General features: G+C 41.1%; 1 protein-coding gene across 2 annotated transcripts in view; it reads left to right on the top strand.

The window, feature by feature from the left end:
- LOC121609858 (vacuolar protein sorting-associated protein 13B-like) overlaps positions 1 to 19481 on the top strand; it is a 316585-nt gene that overhangs the window by 13674 nt on the left and 283430 nt on the right. For both annotated transcript variants that reach the window (XM_041941573.1, XM_041941574.1), the window contains exons 4-6: positions 8939 to 9056; positions 16919 to 17086; positions 18356 to 18537. In XM_041941573.1, the coding sequence (XP_041797507.1) occupies positions 8939 to 9056; positions 16919 to 17086; positions 18356 to 18537 (468 nt within the window). The remainder of the gene's footprint in view (positions 1 to 8938; positions 9057 to 16918; positions 17087 to 18355; positions 18538 to 19481) is intronic.

Raw genomic sequence — 19481 nt, 5'->3', positions numbered from 1 at the left:
TGTTACAAGGATGAAATTGTAATATTTTCTCTCCAAAGTAAGGTTGACAGTTTTCCATCTCCTAAGTAAGTTGATGAATGTTGACAGTACCTCAGTTGCTGTGGAACCTGGTGTAAAAAAGCTATGCAAACATAAGACCTGCTGCATTCCGCTTGCATGCTTGAACCTCCTTCACTATGGCTTTGGTATTTCTCAACACTGACAGAAAGTCCTCTCCCATTTCTCTCTGTTTGATTTATTCTATCTCACTGGTTTCAGAACATTGCTACTCTCCAAGAACACTTAGGCCTCTGTAGTTCATGCCTTCCAGTTGCACCTCACATGTGCAATTAAGTTGTCCGAGCAGCTTCAGCCACTGCTTTTACTGTTCTTGGAGGCTGGTGCGTACCTCGCTAAAGGGGTGCTTATGTGCTTAATATGTATATGAAATAATGGGCAAAGTGCGGAACAGGGATGGGTGTTTGCACTTAAATCAGATCCTGACCACTAGTTTTCAGCAACTCGGCCAAAGTAAAAGAAGACTGAAATATCTTTAAAGGTTGCTCATTATCTTTACCATTTATTAGCCATTAATTATTGTCATATCATGAAGGAGTAGATTAACTACATGATAAATAATATTGGCAAATTTGGATTAGGAATTAACAGGTTAGATTAAAAGCTTTGTGTTTGGGAATTCCCCCGTGTGTGTCGTAGTTGACAGAGATGTGTGTGTCTTATTGCTCGTGTGCGTGTGTGTGCGTGTGTGTGCGCGCGCGCGTGTGTGTGCGCGTGTGTGTGCGCGTGTGTGTGCGCGTGTGTGTGTGTGTGTGTGTGTGTAAGGGGTCTGTGTGGAGTGTTTTATTGAAGCTAACACATTGCAGTTATTAGCATTAGGGGGTAGCTGTGCCAGCGTAAGCAGCATGCCTCACATGCTCAGCCTGGGCTTGTGGTTAGCTGATGGAGACATCTGAAGGACCAGAGCCTCTCAGATCTAAATCAGGAACAATTTCTCCCTCTTTCCCATTCTCTCTCTGTGTCTCCTTCTCTTTTGATTTTTTTTCACCCCGCTTTCCTGTTGTCTCACTCCTATTTTACTTCTTTTCTGTCTTGCCGTTCTTTCTCTCACTCTTTTTCACACTTTTTTCTCTCTTTCATTCTATTTTTCTGTTACTTTCCTCTGTTTTTCTCCTTTTCTCCTTTTCACAAGTTAGGTGTGTCAGGTGCAGTAACACTAAAAGTACAGGTCACCAGTTGGAACATAGTATGCTAGCACTGAGAGGTCACTGCAGAATTTGAATGAGCTCTAGTGAAAAGAAAATGGAGACAGCAATGATCTTGATAGTTCAGCCTTGCTCCAAATTCCATCACGGCACCTACATCAGGACTAGTCACTCGCCTGTCTGAATTCCTTGTTCTTGGCTTTTACTCAAGTCTTGGGATTGGAGGTACTATAATTTAAAATCTTTTGTTTGAACAACAATTGTGGAAAACAAACACTGTTAGCGTGGATGAAAGCGCACTGACCTCAGCGCTCCCTCTGCTTTGTAAGGTCTTACGGCTGACCTGCTTACTGTTGTGGGGAAATAATCAGCAAAAAGGCTATTTTGTAACAAGGAAACCGATTTCATGCATGAATACACTGGCTTTGAGATTTACTAGATTAATGGAGAATTATGCACACTTTAACTGGAGCAGCAACAGCTACTGTACCGTAAACACAAGATTGGTTTCTGCTGGTATTAGTTGAGGTTTGCTTATAAGACTAAAGAAAATGTCTTGAGATTTAGACCTCTACTATGAAATGTAATAGGTCCATAGCTAAAAATGCACTTAAACCAGTCACATTTAGGATAATAACGGCACTGATTGGTCCATGTTACTGAGACGCTGTAGGACAGACCTTTGTTAAAACGTCTCTACAGCATTGAAAAGGTTCGACGAGGGCACTAAGCTTAAGGCTTGGCTTGTGGCTCTTTACTTTATATCAAGTGTACAGATCTTTTGCTGTCCCTCAGTTAAAGATCTATACTAGACTCTCAGCCAATTGTATCCTGTCAGATGAAGCTAATACAAGGACAACAGCTGAACAAGAAGTCCAAATGAAATACTGAAGTCAGAAGTCCTCCTGTTGCTCCCTGTGGGTCTGGTCCGTAACTTGGATCCCCGTTTGTCTTTGTTATTATTCTGGGCATGTTGGCGGCAGATATTAAACATAGCCAGTTTGACTTGGGTACAGTGGAGGCACTCTTGGCAGAGACCTCCAGTATGACATCACCACTGCTGTCGTTTTGATTCTTCCCACTTTAGAGTGAAATAGTTTTGTAATTGTGCATTCTCCTTTTGGCAGATATCCTGGAATCTTTTCCCTTTCTCTGCTCCCCTGTCTCTAATGAACATGTTATATTTTGGGGCTTCTGAGAGAAAGAAGGCATATGCTTGGAAAATTAGCCTAGGGCTTTCATTGTAACAGTTTGCAGGGATGAAAAATGCTTAGTGACACTCCGGGTATTATAGACCTTGTAAAGACTGACCCCCCACCCCCTTTTTTTTTAATGAAAGGAAATCCCACAAGTGTGTCTATTCTCTGTTGTGGTTGTGGTGATTATATAGGTATGGAGGTTTTGAAAACACTAATTACAGTAATTAATTTGACTAGTTGCAAGTAAAGGGCTGAATGCATTTTTTTTATCAACTGTCTCTCCTTCATACGGAGTCAGGGATGTTTTGTTTATCTGACAGTTGATATGCATTATGTACTAAGTAATTGTGGCTTCAGAAAGTAAAATGGAATTTTATACTTTAATGTGTTAGAATCATGGCAACTTTACATTTCACATTAGCTATTACATTTTAAAGTTCTGCTTAAAATTATTAAAATGTAGTTTTAGTTGAACTTTAGCCTGTACTTGTCATTCCAAAATAAAAATGAAAATAAAGAAGTGAAAAAAATAAAAAATAAAAGTAGCCTTTTCTTTTGGTTGAATGCTTTGCACACTGATCTTTCTCAGACATGACATGACTTCCTTCATTACACTAATCTTACACTGACTCACACTTCATTCGCTCAGAAAAACAAAGCTAAGGGATATTCCAGCTCAGTTGAAATGCTACAGCACATTGCGTACATTTCAGGACTGTAATATTTCATTAATGTAGTACATGCATTGTCAGTGGGGATTTTCTTTCCCAGTAGTGGATTTAATTACTTGAAGGGGGGGGGAAAGAGAGAGAGAGACCACATTTTTGTAATGAGCTGTTTTCATTGAGATAATTATTCAGAATGTCACACGATGTGATATTCATCTGGGTTCATTTCAGGCTCTAATCCCTCCAATCTGCCATGGATTCCAGCTGCACGGCTCTGCTGTGTTTTTAGAGTATGGGTCTTCAGGCTGAGTGTGAGACTGTACATGCATTTGTGTGTGGTGTTGTATGTAAGTATTTGTCTTTCGTGTATGTTTGTGGTTTCGTGTGTATCTGTACACAAGTTACAGGGAATAATAGTAATATTAAGAATGTTTGCTCATTTCTAAATGTTTTCAATGTGAGGGAGAGTGTGTGAAATTTGGTCCTCCCAGCTCTGGCTGGCAGCAGCCTCCTCTAGTCTACCTCTGTTTGAGGAGAAAATGAAACCCCTGTCTTTAATCATGGTGTAATGGCTTTCTGCATTTGTTACAGTTTCATTAAAAACCCATTAGCAGCTAATTTTTAGTTGAGCTGATGGATGTGTTCGAAGCCAAGAGACGTTAAAGAAAAGGTAATTTGAGTCAACTGCGATGAGCTCTGTACTCTTCAGTTTACATTCCAGTGGGGTCGTCATCAATGGGTCGAGCAGCTTAAGTGTAAAAGAAGTGGCTGCATACCATTTGACGTTGCTGGAACCATCCCAAACTGTGACTGTATGTTTGAAACAGTGAGACACTTTTCAAGTCTCATTCCTCTTGTTGCCAGCTGGAAACCATTCTCATGAGAACCAGGGTCATCACCATTAAATCAAGCTTCAGACTAGCTGGTTATAGATAGGATGAGATGGTCTAGAATACATGTAGGGATGAGGAAGATGACTATGTCAAAGGGACATAGGTTGCAGATAAAGAGGATGGAAAGAAGTGAAAATGAAGCAATAATAAGGATGATGGAATTAGGACAGGTGAAGGAACAAAAGTTGTACGAGCGAGATGATATGAGAACAGAGGCACTGCTTCAAGAGCAGAACAGCGTGCTCTCTGCTGAATGTGGGGTGTGTGTATCGCACACTCAGCAGTGTTTTCAGTATTGTTCTCGAAAAACAATCTGAAACTCATAAAATCCACAGCTTCTCCTTGGCAGCCATTATTAGAAGTTTTCTGTAAAGTTTGAAGAAAGTTATACAGCAAAGTCTGTTGTCTGTGAGGGTTTCTGAGGAAGGAGGGAGGAGGTCTGATTGCTGGCTGGTGCTCTGTGGGCCCTGACATGGGGGATAGGGCCTCTACTTGTCAGACCCAGTGTGTGTGTGTCTGTGTTTGTATGTGTATATGAGTGATTTTGAAGGAGGGTGGGGGGGGGGGGTCTGTCTGAGATAAGGAGCTATTGAGTTTCCTTCATTTATTTTCTCACTCCATAGGCGTTCGCCCTCCGTTGCCTGGCCTCCAATCTCCAGGCCTGCTGCTTTGATGTCAGCATGAGTTCGCCAGCAACCTGCAGAGGAAAAACAACAATAACAAGGAGTGTGTTTATCCAGCAATGATCCTCTGCATGTTCTCATTAATCTGCTGAAACTGTGTGAAATTGACCAGTTTTAAAAATGTTTGGTTTTCAAAGATCAGGCAGTTGCAGGCAGGCAGGGTAGTCGACTCCTGATTCCTGCCAACAGTTTTTTTTCCTGTGTTCAAGCTGAATTGAAAAATTGCTTTACACTTTGTAGAGGAAAAAAGAAACGGCCATATTTTATTTTTCACAAATGCGTATATAGGACAGTAAATTTAGTTTTTGGCCAGTAGATGTCAAAGCCTCAAATGACAAGAAGGGACAAGCAGTCAGACCACTATTCTGTGCCCCCTCCGACACACTTTGTTGTTCAGTGTGTATGAATGTATTATTTCCAGTATAGGTTAAAATGATTTTGAAGTGTATGTTAACCTTGTATTTTAATCAGATGCCTAGAACATCACACTGGGGTGCACAGTTTAAATATGCCATGACCTAAAATGGTCCACCAAAAAAAAGAAAAAAAAAAAGTTTTACTCATTCACACCCCAGTTAACATATAAATTACATTGCCAATAGCAGTTAAGATTCGACTGGTTTTTGGTATCTGTGAGCTCTAGCTCATTTGTTTGTACTAGGGGAACTGCATGTGACAGTATCTGCAGAGGTGCTGTTTCTAATAGCTGGAGGTGGTGGTGGGGTTCAGCTAATGTGTTGAGCAGCTCAGATGTGGGTCGACCCTCCAGACAGGCTCAACACACTGCCTCCTGGTCCCTGACTGAGCCAGACGTCTGCAGGGGGACAGAGGTCAGGTCTGGCCTTCCTGTGCCCTAACCCTCCATGGGTGCCCACTTACCCTCTGAGTAGGGGGTCCCCCTCGTCTGTCACTCACACTGCCAGGCCCTGTTCCTTTTTTCTGTCCCTCAGTTCTGGTCTCATTATCTCCAAGTGTCTCTCAGTCTTGCTCTCTCTCAACTACTCTTGGTCTCAATGTCTCACTTTATCTCACTCTGTTATTTTTTCCACTTATCTCTTTGTCTCTTGTCCCTCTTTTCCTTTTTTGCTACCGTCATCTTTGGTCAACAGCTGAGTTGACATGCCTGCAGGGGAAGCAACCCCCCTTTTCCTGGTCCCTCTGTCTTTCCCTCCTTCGCTATCCCTCCATCCCTCCCTCCCTGTCCTGTGCCCTGCCGTGGCATTGGAGGGATCAGTTTACCCGGCAGCAGCTGAGGCAGGCTTCATTTGTCCCAGGGCTTCCCTCTGAAAAGGCATTTTTCGCCTCTGGAGAATTGCTCACTGCCCACGGTGACATTGAGCGCTTAATTGCGCTACTTCCAAATTTGGCAGTCTTGTTCTTTAGTGGCAGTTTGAGTTGTTGAACTCAATGTACTCTTGGCCTGCAGGGCTAGGCATTCCTTTAGGTGTAGATATGAGAGTCTGCATGGGAGGGAAACTGTTTCTATTTCTAATGCGCTTAAGAAGGGTGTTGTGATATAAACTAAACACTTAAAAATGTGAACATGTCTCATTATAAACTTACCTAAAAATCTAAAAAACAGCCTTTTTTCTTTTTCATTGTGTTATCTCTAAATATTGCAAATGCAACTTTTGAAGTGATGAAAAGTTAACAAATGAATTTACATCTTATTATTTGCCAGTCTCTATTCTTTCGAACCTTGATGAAGTATTTATTATTCCACCACTTCTGTTTACCAATTCCCACCACTCACTGATGGGGGAAAAAAAACTGCTTGCATAGTGTAGCTCTACCGCAAAGGCCTCCACTGAAGTAAAGTATAAATATTTCTGCCAGAGCCTCTCTCCACTGTTTTCGCAATTGCGTGTTTACTTTACCGCACTGAGGGATACTAGCTTCTCTGTCTGTGTGTCCACAACTCAAATTATGTAAAGTATGTTTAAAACCTAATCTTCATTACTCAACCACATGGAAAGAAAGGGGTTCATTGTCATTAAACATTGTCAGAAACAGGAAATTTATGTTAATTGCTGGGGGTACGTATATGTACAGTATGTACAGCATGTGGCTTGCCTGAAAGGTGTGGCTGTGGGTTTGCATTTGCTCATTTGAGTATGTGTGAATGAAGTGTGTGTGCATGGAGAAGCCAAATATATTTGATTTTGACACCTTCACTGTTTACATTTGTCACATAAGGGGTGACTCCTGAGACACTCTGACATGCAGATCCCATTTAAATGTTAAACACATGCGATCGCCCCCTTTCTTTGTCCGGATTCTCTGACAAACTTACCACCTGGCCTGACTCTGAATGATACAGTGCTGCAGTAAACCCTAATCAATGCCATACTTGGGGTTAACTCACCCAACTCCTCTATTTTTAGAATGGGTCTAATATGTTTGGTTTCTTTTCTTTTCTTTTCTTTCTTCTCTTCCTACAATCCACAGTTGCAGGCCTATGTCTGTGAATTTGAATATGAGGTATTTGTTCAGTTATACCTAGTAGTTGTAGAGGAGTAGGACTTTAGCTATAGTAGCTATAGAATGTCTTTTGTGTTTTGGTTTTGATGTAGGAGGCTGTTCTCCTCTATTCTCCAAATTGATAATTTATGGTTGTTGAGGTTTTTACAGTTGTGATGGCTATATTCCAGACTTGATGAATATTGGTCCCCTTGATACATATTGGACAAATTGACAAACAATTTGGGCAAATTTGAATCCAACAACCTCTGTTGAATTAAGAGGTGTGAACATGCAAGTTCCCCCCCGAAACTTGGAAACAAGACAACAATCCTCCACTGAAACTTGGAAACATGATGACCAAGACCCTCTGGAGAAGGTGACAATCTGCTTCTAGAAATTTTACAAGTCCACAAAGTCAGTCTCTTTATTGTTAATGGAGCTTCTCCAGCATTTGTCACTTGATGACATCAGATATGAGAGCAGTGGTTTTCTCCTCCAAGCTTTAGGAGAGTGTTGGAATATATTGCCAAAATTATTAACAGTAACAACAAGGGAACTCCCAATTAGACGATTCTTTGTGCATTTGTGGATTTGCTAAGCTTAAGTTGAAGTTGTATTTACTTCTGCAGTAGATCTAGTAAAAGTCCTAGGCTTTCAGTTCTTTAACCACAATCTCCTGACCCCTCCACTGTTCGTCCTCATGTCCCTATTGTTTTAATTGTGTCTCATGTCTTAGTCACAGAGCACCCACTCTGCTGAGGCACTCCTCAAGCTGAACTAATAAATAACCCCCTCATCCTGAATCTTGGCTTATTTTGTTTATCTTCAGGCTCATCTCTGAAGGGGATGTCCATTTCATCGCCATTCCTACACACGCATAAACACACACACACACACACACACACACACACACACAGATCTTGTACTTGCATTCCTGGGCTTAACAGGACGCTGGTCTCTGAGTGCAAATGACGTGCTGTTGTGGAGGAGAGACCTTCACCCCTCTCATCCAAGGACCAGAGTTTATTTGTAGAGCCCACAGAGATGGTTGTTAAATGGGGATGGGAGGAAGGTTACTGGGAAGGATTGGTGTGAAGGGGGCCTCAAAAACAGTGGTGCTCCCCTAATCACTTCTCTGTTCAGTGTGCACACAGCCACGCACATATACGCAGCTTACATAGACACCAATAATTTAATAGCCTTTGGTAGGCAGATAAAGGTAGCAGTTAGATTGTTCCCCATAACTAGAGTTCATGTGATTTGTTTGCTAATAAAGCTTGGTCATGTGTGGGTAGATGCGTGCTAGCCTGCTAGCTAATATTATAAGCTTCATTAAGAAATAGAAAGAAACAGATAAATTTGCAGTCAGAGGTGTTTTGGCTCAATTGAAATTGCACCTCATCATAAGAACTGTTGTTATAGCTCTTCTCACTCTTCTGCCATGTGTAGAAAAAGGATGCTTGACTAAGATGTTAATACATGTCAGACTAATTTGACAGATAGTGACATAATTCAGGTTGGTTATTCTAGTTGCAACCTGATTAGGACAGATAACCTGGTGGATGCATGAAAATTGCAGTAATCAGAGCATTATAGGATACAAAGATGAGCTTGCAGACACAAGGAATGCCACACTGCTGTGTTACTATATTACTGCTGTGCAGTACAGGAAAATGAAGTGTTACTTTAATGTGGCTATAGTTGAATATAATTGAATAACTGTCAGAGTGAATCTAAATGCACCAGTTCTGTAGAACTGTAAACTGTGTAAAACTCTGTGTTTACTCCATTACCTTTCATCACAGGCATTCATGTTTGTTTTTTCATCAGGATGACCACGAGAGCGGCTCTAGCTCCACCAGTCGCAGTGTCTCAGACAGCTCCAAGGCTGTGGCCAAGCCCCGCCGCCTCCAGCAGGCTGCCCCCAGCGACCCAGACCTGCCCCCAGGTGAGTGATGGCCCTGGGGCCAGTGAGGCTATTCCACCTCCCTGCTCAGACAATGACCACCAAGGCAGGCATGGCCTCAGTAGGGGAGGATGGGGCCACAGAGTGAGACAGAGATTTGGACCTATTTACATTACAGGGAAATTGCAATTTTTCTTTCTAGCCTCTAAGAATGCTATAGAGGCAAAACAATTAGATTTTAATTCAAGGGCTTGTTAGAAACCAAATGCCTGCAGTGGTCAGTGTCAGAATAAAATGAAGGTAATACCAGTTTACACTGTGAGAAATGTTCTTTTTGGGATGAGCTGTGTAGCACCACATTTTTAACCAGTGTAAATCAGCCAGAGAGAGCATGGGGGATGTTTCTGTGATAAATCACATAGTGATGGCTCTTATCAACAAGGCCACTTGACCACAAGCCTCCCACAGGGCCAGGGATTCCATGCCTGGCTCATTCCACTACTTTACTGCACCTCACAAATAATGACCTTGTTTGATTTGGGCTGGATAATGGTCTCTTAAAAATATTTGACTTTTTTTTTTTAATTTGTAACTATCTCTTGGAAAGAAGGAAAAACACCAACATCATATTAGTTAGTAAAGAAATATATGTTTGTGCTGGCACACATAATCTGAATCTTATTTAAATGTGTGTACAAGTATAAAATGATGAAGATCCTGTGTGGAACAGTGTGAGAAAATAAACAGAAAATTCTCGGGGCATGGAACAAGTTTCCAGAGAAAACAGCAAAGGTAAGAAAGAAGGTTGCAAAGGGGGAACTAACATATAAAGAAAAGATGTTATTTTTGGAAGAAAAAGTGAAGAAAAAGTAAGGAGAGAGGTGGGGGTCTTGAGCTTTAAGAGCCAGGTCACAGTCTAACACCCAACCACAAGGCTCACTCCCAGAGCCCGAGCATGCATGAATGTATGAACCTACGCTCCTGGCTGGTTGTATCTGGGGAGGATCCATTTCCAGGCCTGACGTTATGAGATAATATCTCTCCCCAGCTGTTAAAGCAGGGTGCCTCACACCACAGCATCTCCCCTTGGACCTGCCTCCAACAGATCTCCCAGGTATGTGTGTGTGTGTGTGTGTGTGTGTGTGTGTGTGTGTGTGTGTGTGTGTGTGTGTGTGTGTGTGTGTGTGTGTGTGTGTGTGTGTGTGTGTGTGTGTGTGTGTGTGTTTCAGTGTATCTGCGTTAATTTGTGTGCACACCCCACACTCTTACAGCAGTGGACCATGTTTCAACCCATTACAGGCTGTAGAGACAACTCTGAGGTCAAAGGCTGCAGCCCCTCAATAACGGCGAGGAAGCAAATGAATGCTCTAATCCCAGCCTTCCTAATTAAAAGGTAGAGGTTAAAAGGTAGACGAGGTAAAACTAACCTGTTATGACTCAGACAGAGGATGTTTTCCTAAGAATAAGATACAAAACAAACCTGTCAGCAGTCTTTAATGTAGTGAAAGATGCTTTTTAAAAGTGAGGACACAGCCCAGCATTTCATGGCAGTTTTGTAGACGTTCATCCATTAGTCTTGTAAGTACCTTTTCTTAGACTTGTTATAGTCCATTAGTTTGTATACAGATATTGTCCTGAGTACCTATTGCATTTCCAAAAAAATCTATATTCTGCATGGCCTTGTATTGTTACCTGTACTGTATTTCCTCAAATATACTGAAATACATCCTCCTACCCCCACTGTCTGCGAAGGTGTCTATTTTGATGCTACCTCTAAAGACGTTTTCGAATCCTGCACATAGGGGCTTTTATAAACCACGTAATAGCTGTATAAATCCCAATATGTTGTGGATCCTTGTTTGTGTCCTCAGGGTATGTCAGCTATCAAAACATGGAGCACATTTAGTACAATAAACAAATAACCCCCAACAATTTCAGGTAATGACTTATGGTGAGTTAAAAAAGTTAGTGCATTTTAACTTGAGTATTTTGTTTATGCTGTGATTAAAGAGAGGCTGTCAAAAGCTTGTTCAAAAGCTTTATGCCACAACAGATCCACACTGACACACTCATGATATAAATATTACTATTATTGTAAAGATAGTACACCACAAGACAATACAACATTTTATGGGAATATAATAAATGTTATCGGAAACCATTTAAGGAAAGCCATAAGGTCGTATAAATGTTCATTTTTAAGGAATTCATTGTAATGTTATAATAAAAAGGTTGGGTTGTACTTGCTTTTTTTTTTTGCAAAAAGCAAGTACAACCCAACCTTTTTAGGTTATAAAGAGAGGACTCCAAGAGGAGTGGGATTCTCGGATTGGGATTTTCAAGTAAAATCAGGTGATTGGGATTCCTTTTATGACCTCCATCCTGATTTTTTAAAGCCACGTATATGCTTTCTTAAATTTAAAGTTAAGATAAAATAAAACTTTATAAATCCTATACCAGGAGAATGAAATAAATTAGTTGTTAGTTAGCTGCACTTGATTGCTTCTGCCTCAGAAGGTCCAAATGGACACAGGCAGATGTATTTGGACGGGTTGTAGGAGAGTGGCAGTGTGCGTTAAGCAAGACCTGTTAGCAGTGAGAGCATCACAGGGCAATAGCCAGTCTTACCTCTTCGTCAGCAACTACGTCAACAAACTGTGGTGTTGCGTTTTCTCCCCTCCCCTTCAAAACAACCAAAACAAAACACGGGCCGACACTAAAAAGCAGCCACCAGCAATTATCCAGTCATTTGGCCCTAAGCTCTCACATGCTGAATGAATTTATCCTCCCTGTTCTCCCTGTGGTGGAAAATAGTGATGTTAATTCACATGCCATGGGATTGGTAGCCACACAAAGACCAAAGACCAAGTGCTTCCACCTTGGGCGATTCTGTGAATGATTATGTTTACTGCTGCTTGTGGGGGACCAGCGGCCACCGTTTGTGAGAACCGCATTTCTCTGTTCGAGGGGATTCCTACTTTGGCTCTATTCACACTGTTGAAAATGTGTTTTGTTTTATATGAGTTCAAAGAGATTTAACAGTGGCAAGTCTTGCTTTGAGTCTGGTGCTACCTGTGATGGGTGGATCAAAGTTATACTCAAGATTTACAGTTTCAACTCTCAACTGTCGTAAAGAGCCACAAATGTGGTTTATTTTTTTTGCAAGTGCATTAGGACATTTAGTATGAAGTGTCTTTGCAGTATGATCTGCATCTGCCAGTCTTTTGTGCTAAAAGATCTCTATCTGTTTGAGAATCATTTTGAATTTCTCGGCAAATTCTTTCTTGTCATGTGTTCGTTCATGCCTAAGTAGTTGACTTGTGTATAGTTATCTACTGATGTTTTTACTGTATATCTACCTTTTCCACTGTGATAGCTAGAGCATTTGGGGACCATCGGACCTGTTGAACTGATAAATTGAGCTGGATCACACAATATGGGGACCAAATTCCGTCTTAACCATTCGTATATTGTTCTCAGAATGTTCTCATTCCTACTTTTACTGAGGCGAGTTTGTGTTTTTATGCATGTGTATGTACTATGTGAGTGCATACACCTACATTTCTGTGACTGTGCTTGTGTCGCTTTGAGTGTGTCCAAGAATTGTGCATGCCCGCTTAGTTGAGTAAGTATACGTGTGAGGAGATTGAGATTTGCATGGACTGAAATGCAAACACACCCTGGAGATAAATCTGTGGTCCAGTGCTACTGCTGTCCTGGTACTGGGGCCTTTGCTTGAAAATAAATACAGCAGCTGTTCTGGTATTACTGGAAAATGCTACTTATGGATAGAGAATATCCCATACTGGTAAATGCTGGAGCTTTCTCCAGCTGGAGCTTTCTGCTGTTCTGGAGACGTGCTGTACCATGCTTTGTTGGGTTCTGTGAATCTACAGTTTTACCATAAGAGGCCCTGAGCTAATAGAATGGCTAATATAATTAAGTGGATTATATTATTGGTGATAGTAACCTAATAATATAAGCTTGCAGTGTAGCCACACTCCTGCAGGAAACTTGCCATTGTGAGATCATTGTACCACTATGTTTACCTTCCTGCTATTTTATATTTTACTGATAAAAGATAAGAATTAAAAGGGGATTTGTAGGATTTTGTGAACTTCTATACTCAACAGTTTCAAGGTGCTATGACCCACAGTAGCTCCTGTGTGTATTCTCTTGGCTACATCGCTAACTTAACTAATTATATTCCAGGATAACACAGCAGGATCAACTTTCAGTGCAACTTTTCCACTGGTGACACTGTTCTTACTGCTGTCCATAGTTGGTCGCAGCAGTTCATGATTTGGTCCCACCCTTTGATTTTAGACATACGTATATGCCACAAGTTTTTTTTTCCCTTTTTTAAGCTTAATTAACAGCACAGTAATATTACAATACAATACCAGCTTTAGACAGTTCCCACAGCAGGCGTTCCCAGAACATGAGTCTTATAACTAAATTATGATTTTTAATAATAATAATAATAGTAATGTTATTTCTGCATCTACGTTAAATGACATTTCATTGACGGAATGTGGGCCAAATGCACTGCACACATGGAAGGGGAAATGTACAGGAGATGTCTAAAGATATCTTAAGTCCTGCCACTGAAATATAACTCTTTAAGGTTTTTTCATTCAGTCAAAACAGTGAATGAATGAAATCTTATTGCTATATCATTACTGAAATTCATGAATTCATGCTGAAGCTTGGCAGCTACCCCTGGTTATAGCAGGTTCTCAGGGTGTTACAAAAGACAGGCAGACATTATCATTGGAAGTAGCTAGCACTGTCTAGGCAGTGGCTCCGGCAGAGTATTTTTTTTGGCTAAACTGTAGTGGGGCTAATCCATACTGTGCAGCTCAAATCAGTGTCAGTATTTCAGTGTGAATACATGCACAGTAGAATAGCACCCCATCCCAAAATTACACCGAGAGCAGCAGACGTGGACAGTCACTACTGCTATACATTGTGTGTTATATGTCACACTCGTCAAACAGTGAGAGAGAGAGAGAGCAGAGAGAAACAGAGCTAGTTAACAGAGCACAACAGGTGGATGTGAGCAAAAAATACAGCAGATACAGTGGGACAGACAAGGAGACCAATACAACGCCACAGTTAGGGTGGGCCAAGACAAACTTGACAGGCAGAACCCCCCCAAAAAACACAACACATTAAATGAGTTGTCCTAAGATGGAGTTTAAGAGTCAAAACACATCAGCAACAGATCAGATTTGCTACTCAGACCACCAAGACCACAGTGACCCTAACCCAATTATTAAAAATCACTCATCAAACTCACCACTGACATTATCAAAGGAGTGTAATCTGTCGGTTGTTGTTGAAAAGATGTTAACCAACATGCCCGGCACCTCTACAGTACGAAGACATTTGAAAACAAATCCATCCATAATACAGTTTTCCCACTTTCTTAATTCAGTTTACTAATTTGAAACTGGAAATCACACCTTAGCTGCTAGCATTCTCACAAGTATGTGACAGAGAAAAGCTTCCCCAGTTAATATTAACTTATCAACATTAAATTAACCACTCCATAGGGTTATCAAAACATTGACATTACAGCTCAAATTAGCTGATGCCATCTTTAGTATAACCAGCACCTTTGAGAGACCCTAGGTCTGGAACTGCTTTGTCCAGAATGGCTCTCTGGCTCTGCAGGACGATGTTCTCTCATATTGGGCCACTAGCACGATTGTGACCATGTGAATTTTTAACTTGCACACTCTCAAAGTCTGGTTGCAGTCTAGATTCCTGGATGGACTTGTCAATCTTTCTCTCCATAGCTAGTAATTGGCAAGGCTGATGGCTGCTAATACTTTCCATATAGAGGAAAAATGGTGAGCACGGACAGTATAGTGTTTCTTTCCTGTATTCACAGAAGAGAGTTGGCCTGTTCTGAGATCACATAAAGGAGCTGGTTTTTCCAGTCATTTTATGGTTGAACAGTTTTAAGTGGGCTCCTTCCCTGTGGGCCGCAGCACAGGTGCTGGCTGTGTCAATTGTTTACAGAAGTTCAGAGCGGCGCGATGGCTCACAGAGAGATGGATTGGGGCCCTGGACTTGTTGCGAGGCAAGAAGAGGTATAACAAGTGTAAGAGAGTGCAAGAGAGAAAGAGAGACACTCTGACACGGGCAAATTAGATCCAGAGAGGGAAATAGCAGGGGGTAAAGTGCTGGTTTTACTGCCCAGGCTGCAGGTGCGACAGCAGCTTTCTGACTGACCCCAGAACCACAGGCACGCACACACGCACACACAGCCACATTCATGCACGCAAGAGAGCAGCCCGGCACACACTCACACTCAGACAAGCACATGCATGCATGCGAGGCCATGCGCAAATGTCACGAACACACATTGCGTTTATGAGTTGAGTTTATATTATGTCATCGTCTCTTCCTGCCACTCTGTTTGGTCAGGCAGCAAACTCACGAGAATTTTGTCAATTGGATTATGCTAATGCATAATCAGGCCTGTGTACGAGTGGCAGAACAGTTAAGCAATTCATATAAATATTTTCATCAACAGCACCATTTAGTTCTGCCTAATTATCGGTTCTGTTATGCCCTGGGCCAGGCATGTAGATACAGGAAGACAAACATTTGGTTTGGAAAATAAGGGAAAAGCATTAAAGGTTTATATGTTTTAAGTTGTACTGACTGGGTTTAACAGTACTTGGGAGGAATGAATAATGCCATTGGTCCTGTGGTTAGGTGGATTTATTGCTGTATATTTTCATATTTTATGGTCAAAACTCCCCTGTCTGTAATATTTTAAGTTCTTTCTTACTTCGTGAGTAATGACCTTACCATGTATGTTTTTCCTGTGAAGCTTCTGTTTCTGGGCGTCACTATGGCCATTAGAAGGTACTGGTGGTAACACTGCAGGATGGCTCCCCCAGCTCTGCTGAAACACAATCTAGCGAACTACTCTATTGCTTGTTCTTAGTTACTGCGTCCCTCCACCTCTTCACCAGACAGCTGCCAGCCTCCACATTTCACCTTCACCAGAAAATCTACTAAATCAATTTCCTGTTTCTTTCCATTCATACACATTTGATTTCTCTAGCCCTTGCTCTCATATGCCAAAATGTATTCAAATTTGAAAAGTAATGCATAACCGCGTCCAATCATCACACTATAAAATGAGTGCATATTAAGAGATTTCTCACAGGTTGCCTGTTTGTATTTTTCGTCTGATCATTGGCAGAATGTGTAATTCATTTCAAATTGTGGTGTTCCTAAGAATGTGGTTTGATAGTGCTTAATAATTCTATCTTGTATAAGCATCTAAGTCTTATATTTTGCTTGTGTGAATGCATGTGTGGCTAATGCTTGCGTATGCTTAAGTGGTGTGTTTAAGGCTCCTCAGTGGTTTAACGGGCTTCGGATGGATATCTGTGAGGCAGCATGTGCATAGTTTTGGGTTAAACAGGACTTTGCATCTGAGAGGAGGGGAGCGCTCTTCAGAGATTCATAAATTCACCCAGGATTTGTAGCACTGCTCAGGCAGGGTGAGGAGCAAAAATGTTTTCTTATGGATATTTAGCCCCTTTCACTGTACATGTCCAAGGGATAGACTGCTGTGAAAAATAACATGTCAGGACCTGCTCTTATTTACAAGCCCATGAGGATGGCAAGGGTCAGTGGCATTGAGCCTAGACTATCAGGGAATGCGGCTCTGGATTTTACTCTTTTTCTGAGTCTCAACATTAACTTAATGTGTCTTGATATATGCTGGTTTGAAAATGCTAGTATAGCTACTATGTCCTCCAGTGTGCATGTGTCTCTTTGTGTTATGGTATGCTTTTTGTTTTTTTTTGTTTTTTTTGTGGACTCATTGTGAATGTTAACATGTCTCTTATGTATTTGCTTTGTGTTTATAGGTTACGTACAGAGTCTGATCAGACGTGTGGTGAACAACGTGAATATTGTGGTGAACAACCTGATCCTCAAGTACGTGGAAGATGACATCGTGCTGTCGGTCAACATTACCTCAGCAGAGTGCTACACTGTAGACGATATATGGGAGAGGGCCTTCATGGACATCACTGGTGAGCAATGGCTGCTTACATTCCTTGGTAGTGGGATTAACTAGTAAATCCACTGAGACAAGAACCTATAAATTACAGTAAGTGTTTAATTTTGTTAGTTCAAACTAAGGTCAAACAGACATATATGTTTAAACATAGCTGTTTGTGTAAATACCCAACGTCGGCTGCCGGAGTAGTCTCATTTTCAGGCTATTGATAAAGTCCCCAGTCTGATTGGAGTGTGTGTAGATCCAGTGCAGAGTGGGCTTTGACACAGAAAAGAGCTCACATTTAAAACCACAAATGATGAATGAGGTGGGGGATTTGAAACCTAAGAATGCCTCTTGTAAACAGAACAGTAGGAAGCGCAATCCTTGTGGGCCCTTGCTTTGGATGGCTACACGGTTCATGTGTTGTGTTTTTTTGCTTTTAATTCCATGAGGCAGAGACACTAATTGCTTGTAGGAAAAAGTGAGGATTTTAAACCAAGCTGCTCATTCACGTTGGAACCTGACGAGATCAAACTAATATATAAACTTTTACAATGTTCTAGTCAGTGAGTATTCACTGCAACAATACTATAAGCCTGTTTCCATTTTCTGTAAAGAGTTTCTATCCATTGCACTTAGAAGGTCTTGTGCAGTACAAACTCCTGGCTTTCTCAGGTTACTGCCAGATTATTTTAAACTCGAACTACCAGCATAACCTCGAAGAAAGAACTTGTTCTTTACAGGAGAAATTATGAAGGGTCATTTTCAGTCATTGTTATTGCTGTGGAATTTCTTGTTAAGTAGCGGTTCCAGCAACAGTTACTGGCACTGTTTAGAGGATGAAATGATTCTGGGAATGATGAGTCCTGTTATCAGTCTGTCAGGGGTGAGTGAGTCAGTGGCTATTGTGGATTGGACCATGTGTGATCATCCAACACACACACATGCCACAGAGCACAAACCACACCTCTCCACACACACACACACACACACACACAGACACACACACACACAAACAAACAAACACTGTTTGTACCTGCATTACACAACAGCTCTGCTGAGTGTCATCTGCCCTGACTTTCTAGATCGCAGATAATGAGGATTTACTGTTGGTGTCTGCTGTCTGTTGGTGTGTGTGTGGTTGCATTTTCTTGTGTTTAGGGATAGCTCTCGGTTGACGTACGTTCCTCTGTGAGCATACATGTGCATGCATTTGTTGACAGGTTTGCTTAGTGTCAACCTCTTATGTGAAATGCGAAATCGTCTGCATTCATCTTGTTTTCATTTTGTCTCCATGAAGCTCCAGAGCTGGTCCTAAGGAAGGTGATCAACTTTTCTGACTGTACTGTGTGCTTGGACAAGCGGAATGCCAGTGGCAAGATCGAGTTTTACCAGGACCCGCTGCTGTACAAGTGCTCCTTCAGAACACGCCTTCATTTCACCTACGACAACATCAATTCCAAAATCCCATCTGTCATCAAAGTGAGCAAATGTTTGCAATAACCCAATAACCATTATCTTCCCAAATCTGAAGATTGAGAAAAAAAACTTTATTATATGGATTAATCTAATAGCATTTAGCCGTTGTCCAAACATGTCACACAAGCTAGTGATGGAAAAGTTTAAAGTTAATTTAAAATCGTCGCAGCTTACAGTTGTAAGAGGAACATGTGACTTACCTCTGTCAGGTTAGTTCTCAAATCAAAGGCAGGATAATGACTCATTTTAGTGCATTGTCCTACACCACTGATGTTGTGAATCAGTGTCACGTTAGCTTAATTTCAAAACAATAGTAACATTTTTGTTTGGAAAAAAAATACTTCTCTCACTAAAGAATCACCACAGACAGGCAGTCGTTTTTGTACTCATTGTTAGTGGAACAGTGGAAGGCATTTGTTGTCTTGGCTGTCTTGTTCCTTAATGTAGTTTGATATGTGTTTATATAGTCAGATCTAAACAATTTGTAATGGAAAAGGTGACATATGGATTCTTTTACTGATGCACTTTTAATGTCTAAAACCCATGGATAAAATAAGGAGATCCTGTAAACCTCTAGCCAGAAAATTGATGGCTGTGTGTGGTTTGTGTTTGTCTGCATTGCATTTGTCATCTTTCCACTATAAAGCTACATCATGGTAAATTTAGTTTGGTTCCATTTATCTGTTGAACACATTTTATCGACAGGCTGAATTAAAGCATTCTCATCTACTTATAGTCAGTAACAAGCTTTGTGGTTTAGTGACCTTCAATAAGATTTCCATGGTGCCCCATCACCAGATTGACACATGAGACATTAGCCACATGTAGAGTAGTTGCAACATGTTAAGCAAAAACACTATTACGTCCACTTTTGACTGTTTCTTTGTTTATCTTCTGTTATCATGTATTACCATTATACACAATGTATAATACAAACCCCTCTGCCA

The sequence above is a fragment of the Chelmon rostratus genome, chromosome 8 (genome assembly GCF_017976325.1).
Source record: "Chelmon rostratus isolate fCheRos1 chromosome 8, fCheRos1.pri, whole genome shotgun sequence".
Classification (NCBI taxonomy): Eukaryota; Metazoa; Chordata; class Actinopteri; order Chaetodontiformes; family Chaetodontidae; genus Chelmon; species Chelmon rostratus.
This window is presented reverse-complemented; position numbering and strand designations above follow the sequence as displayed.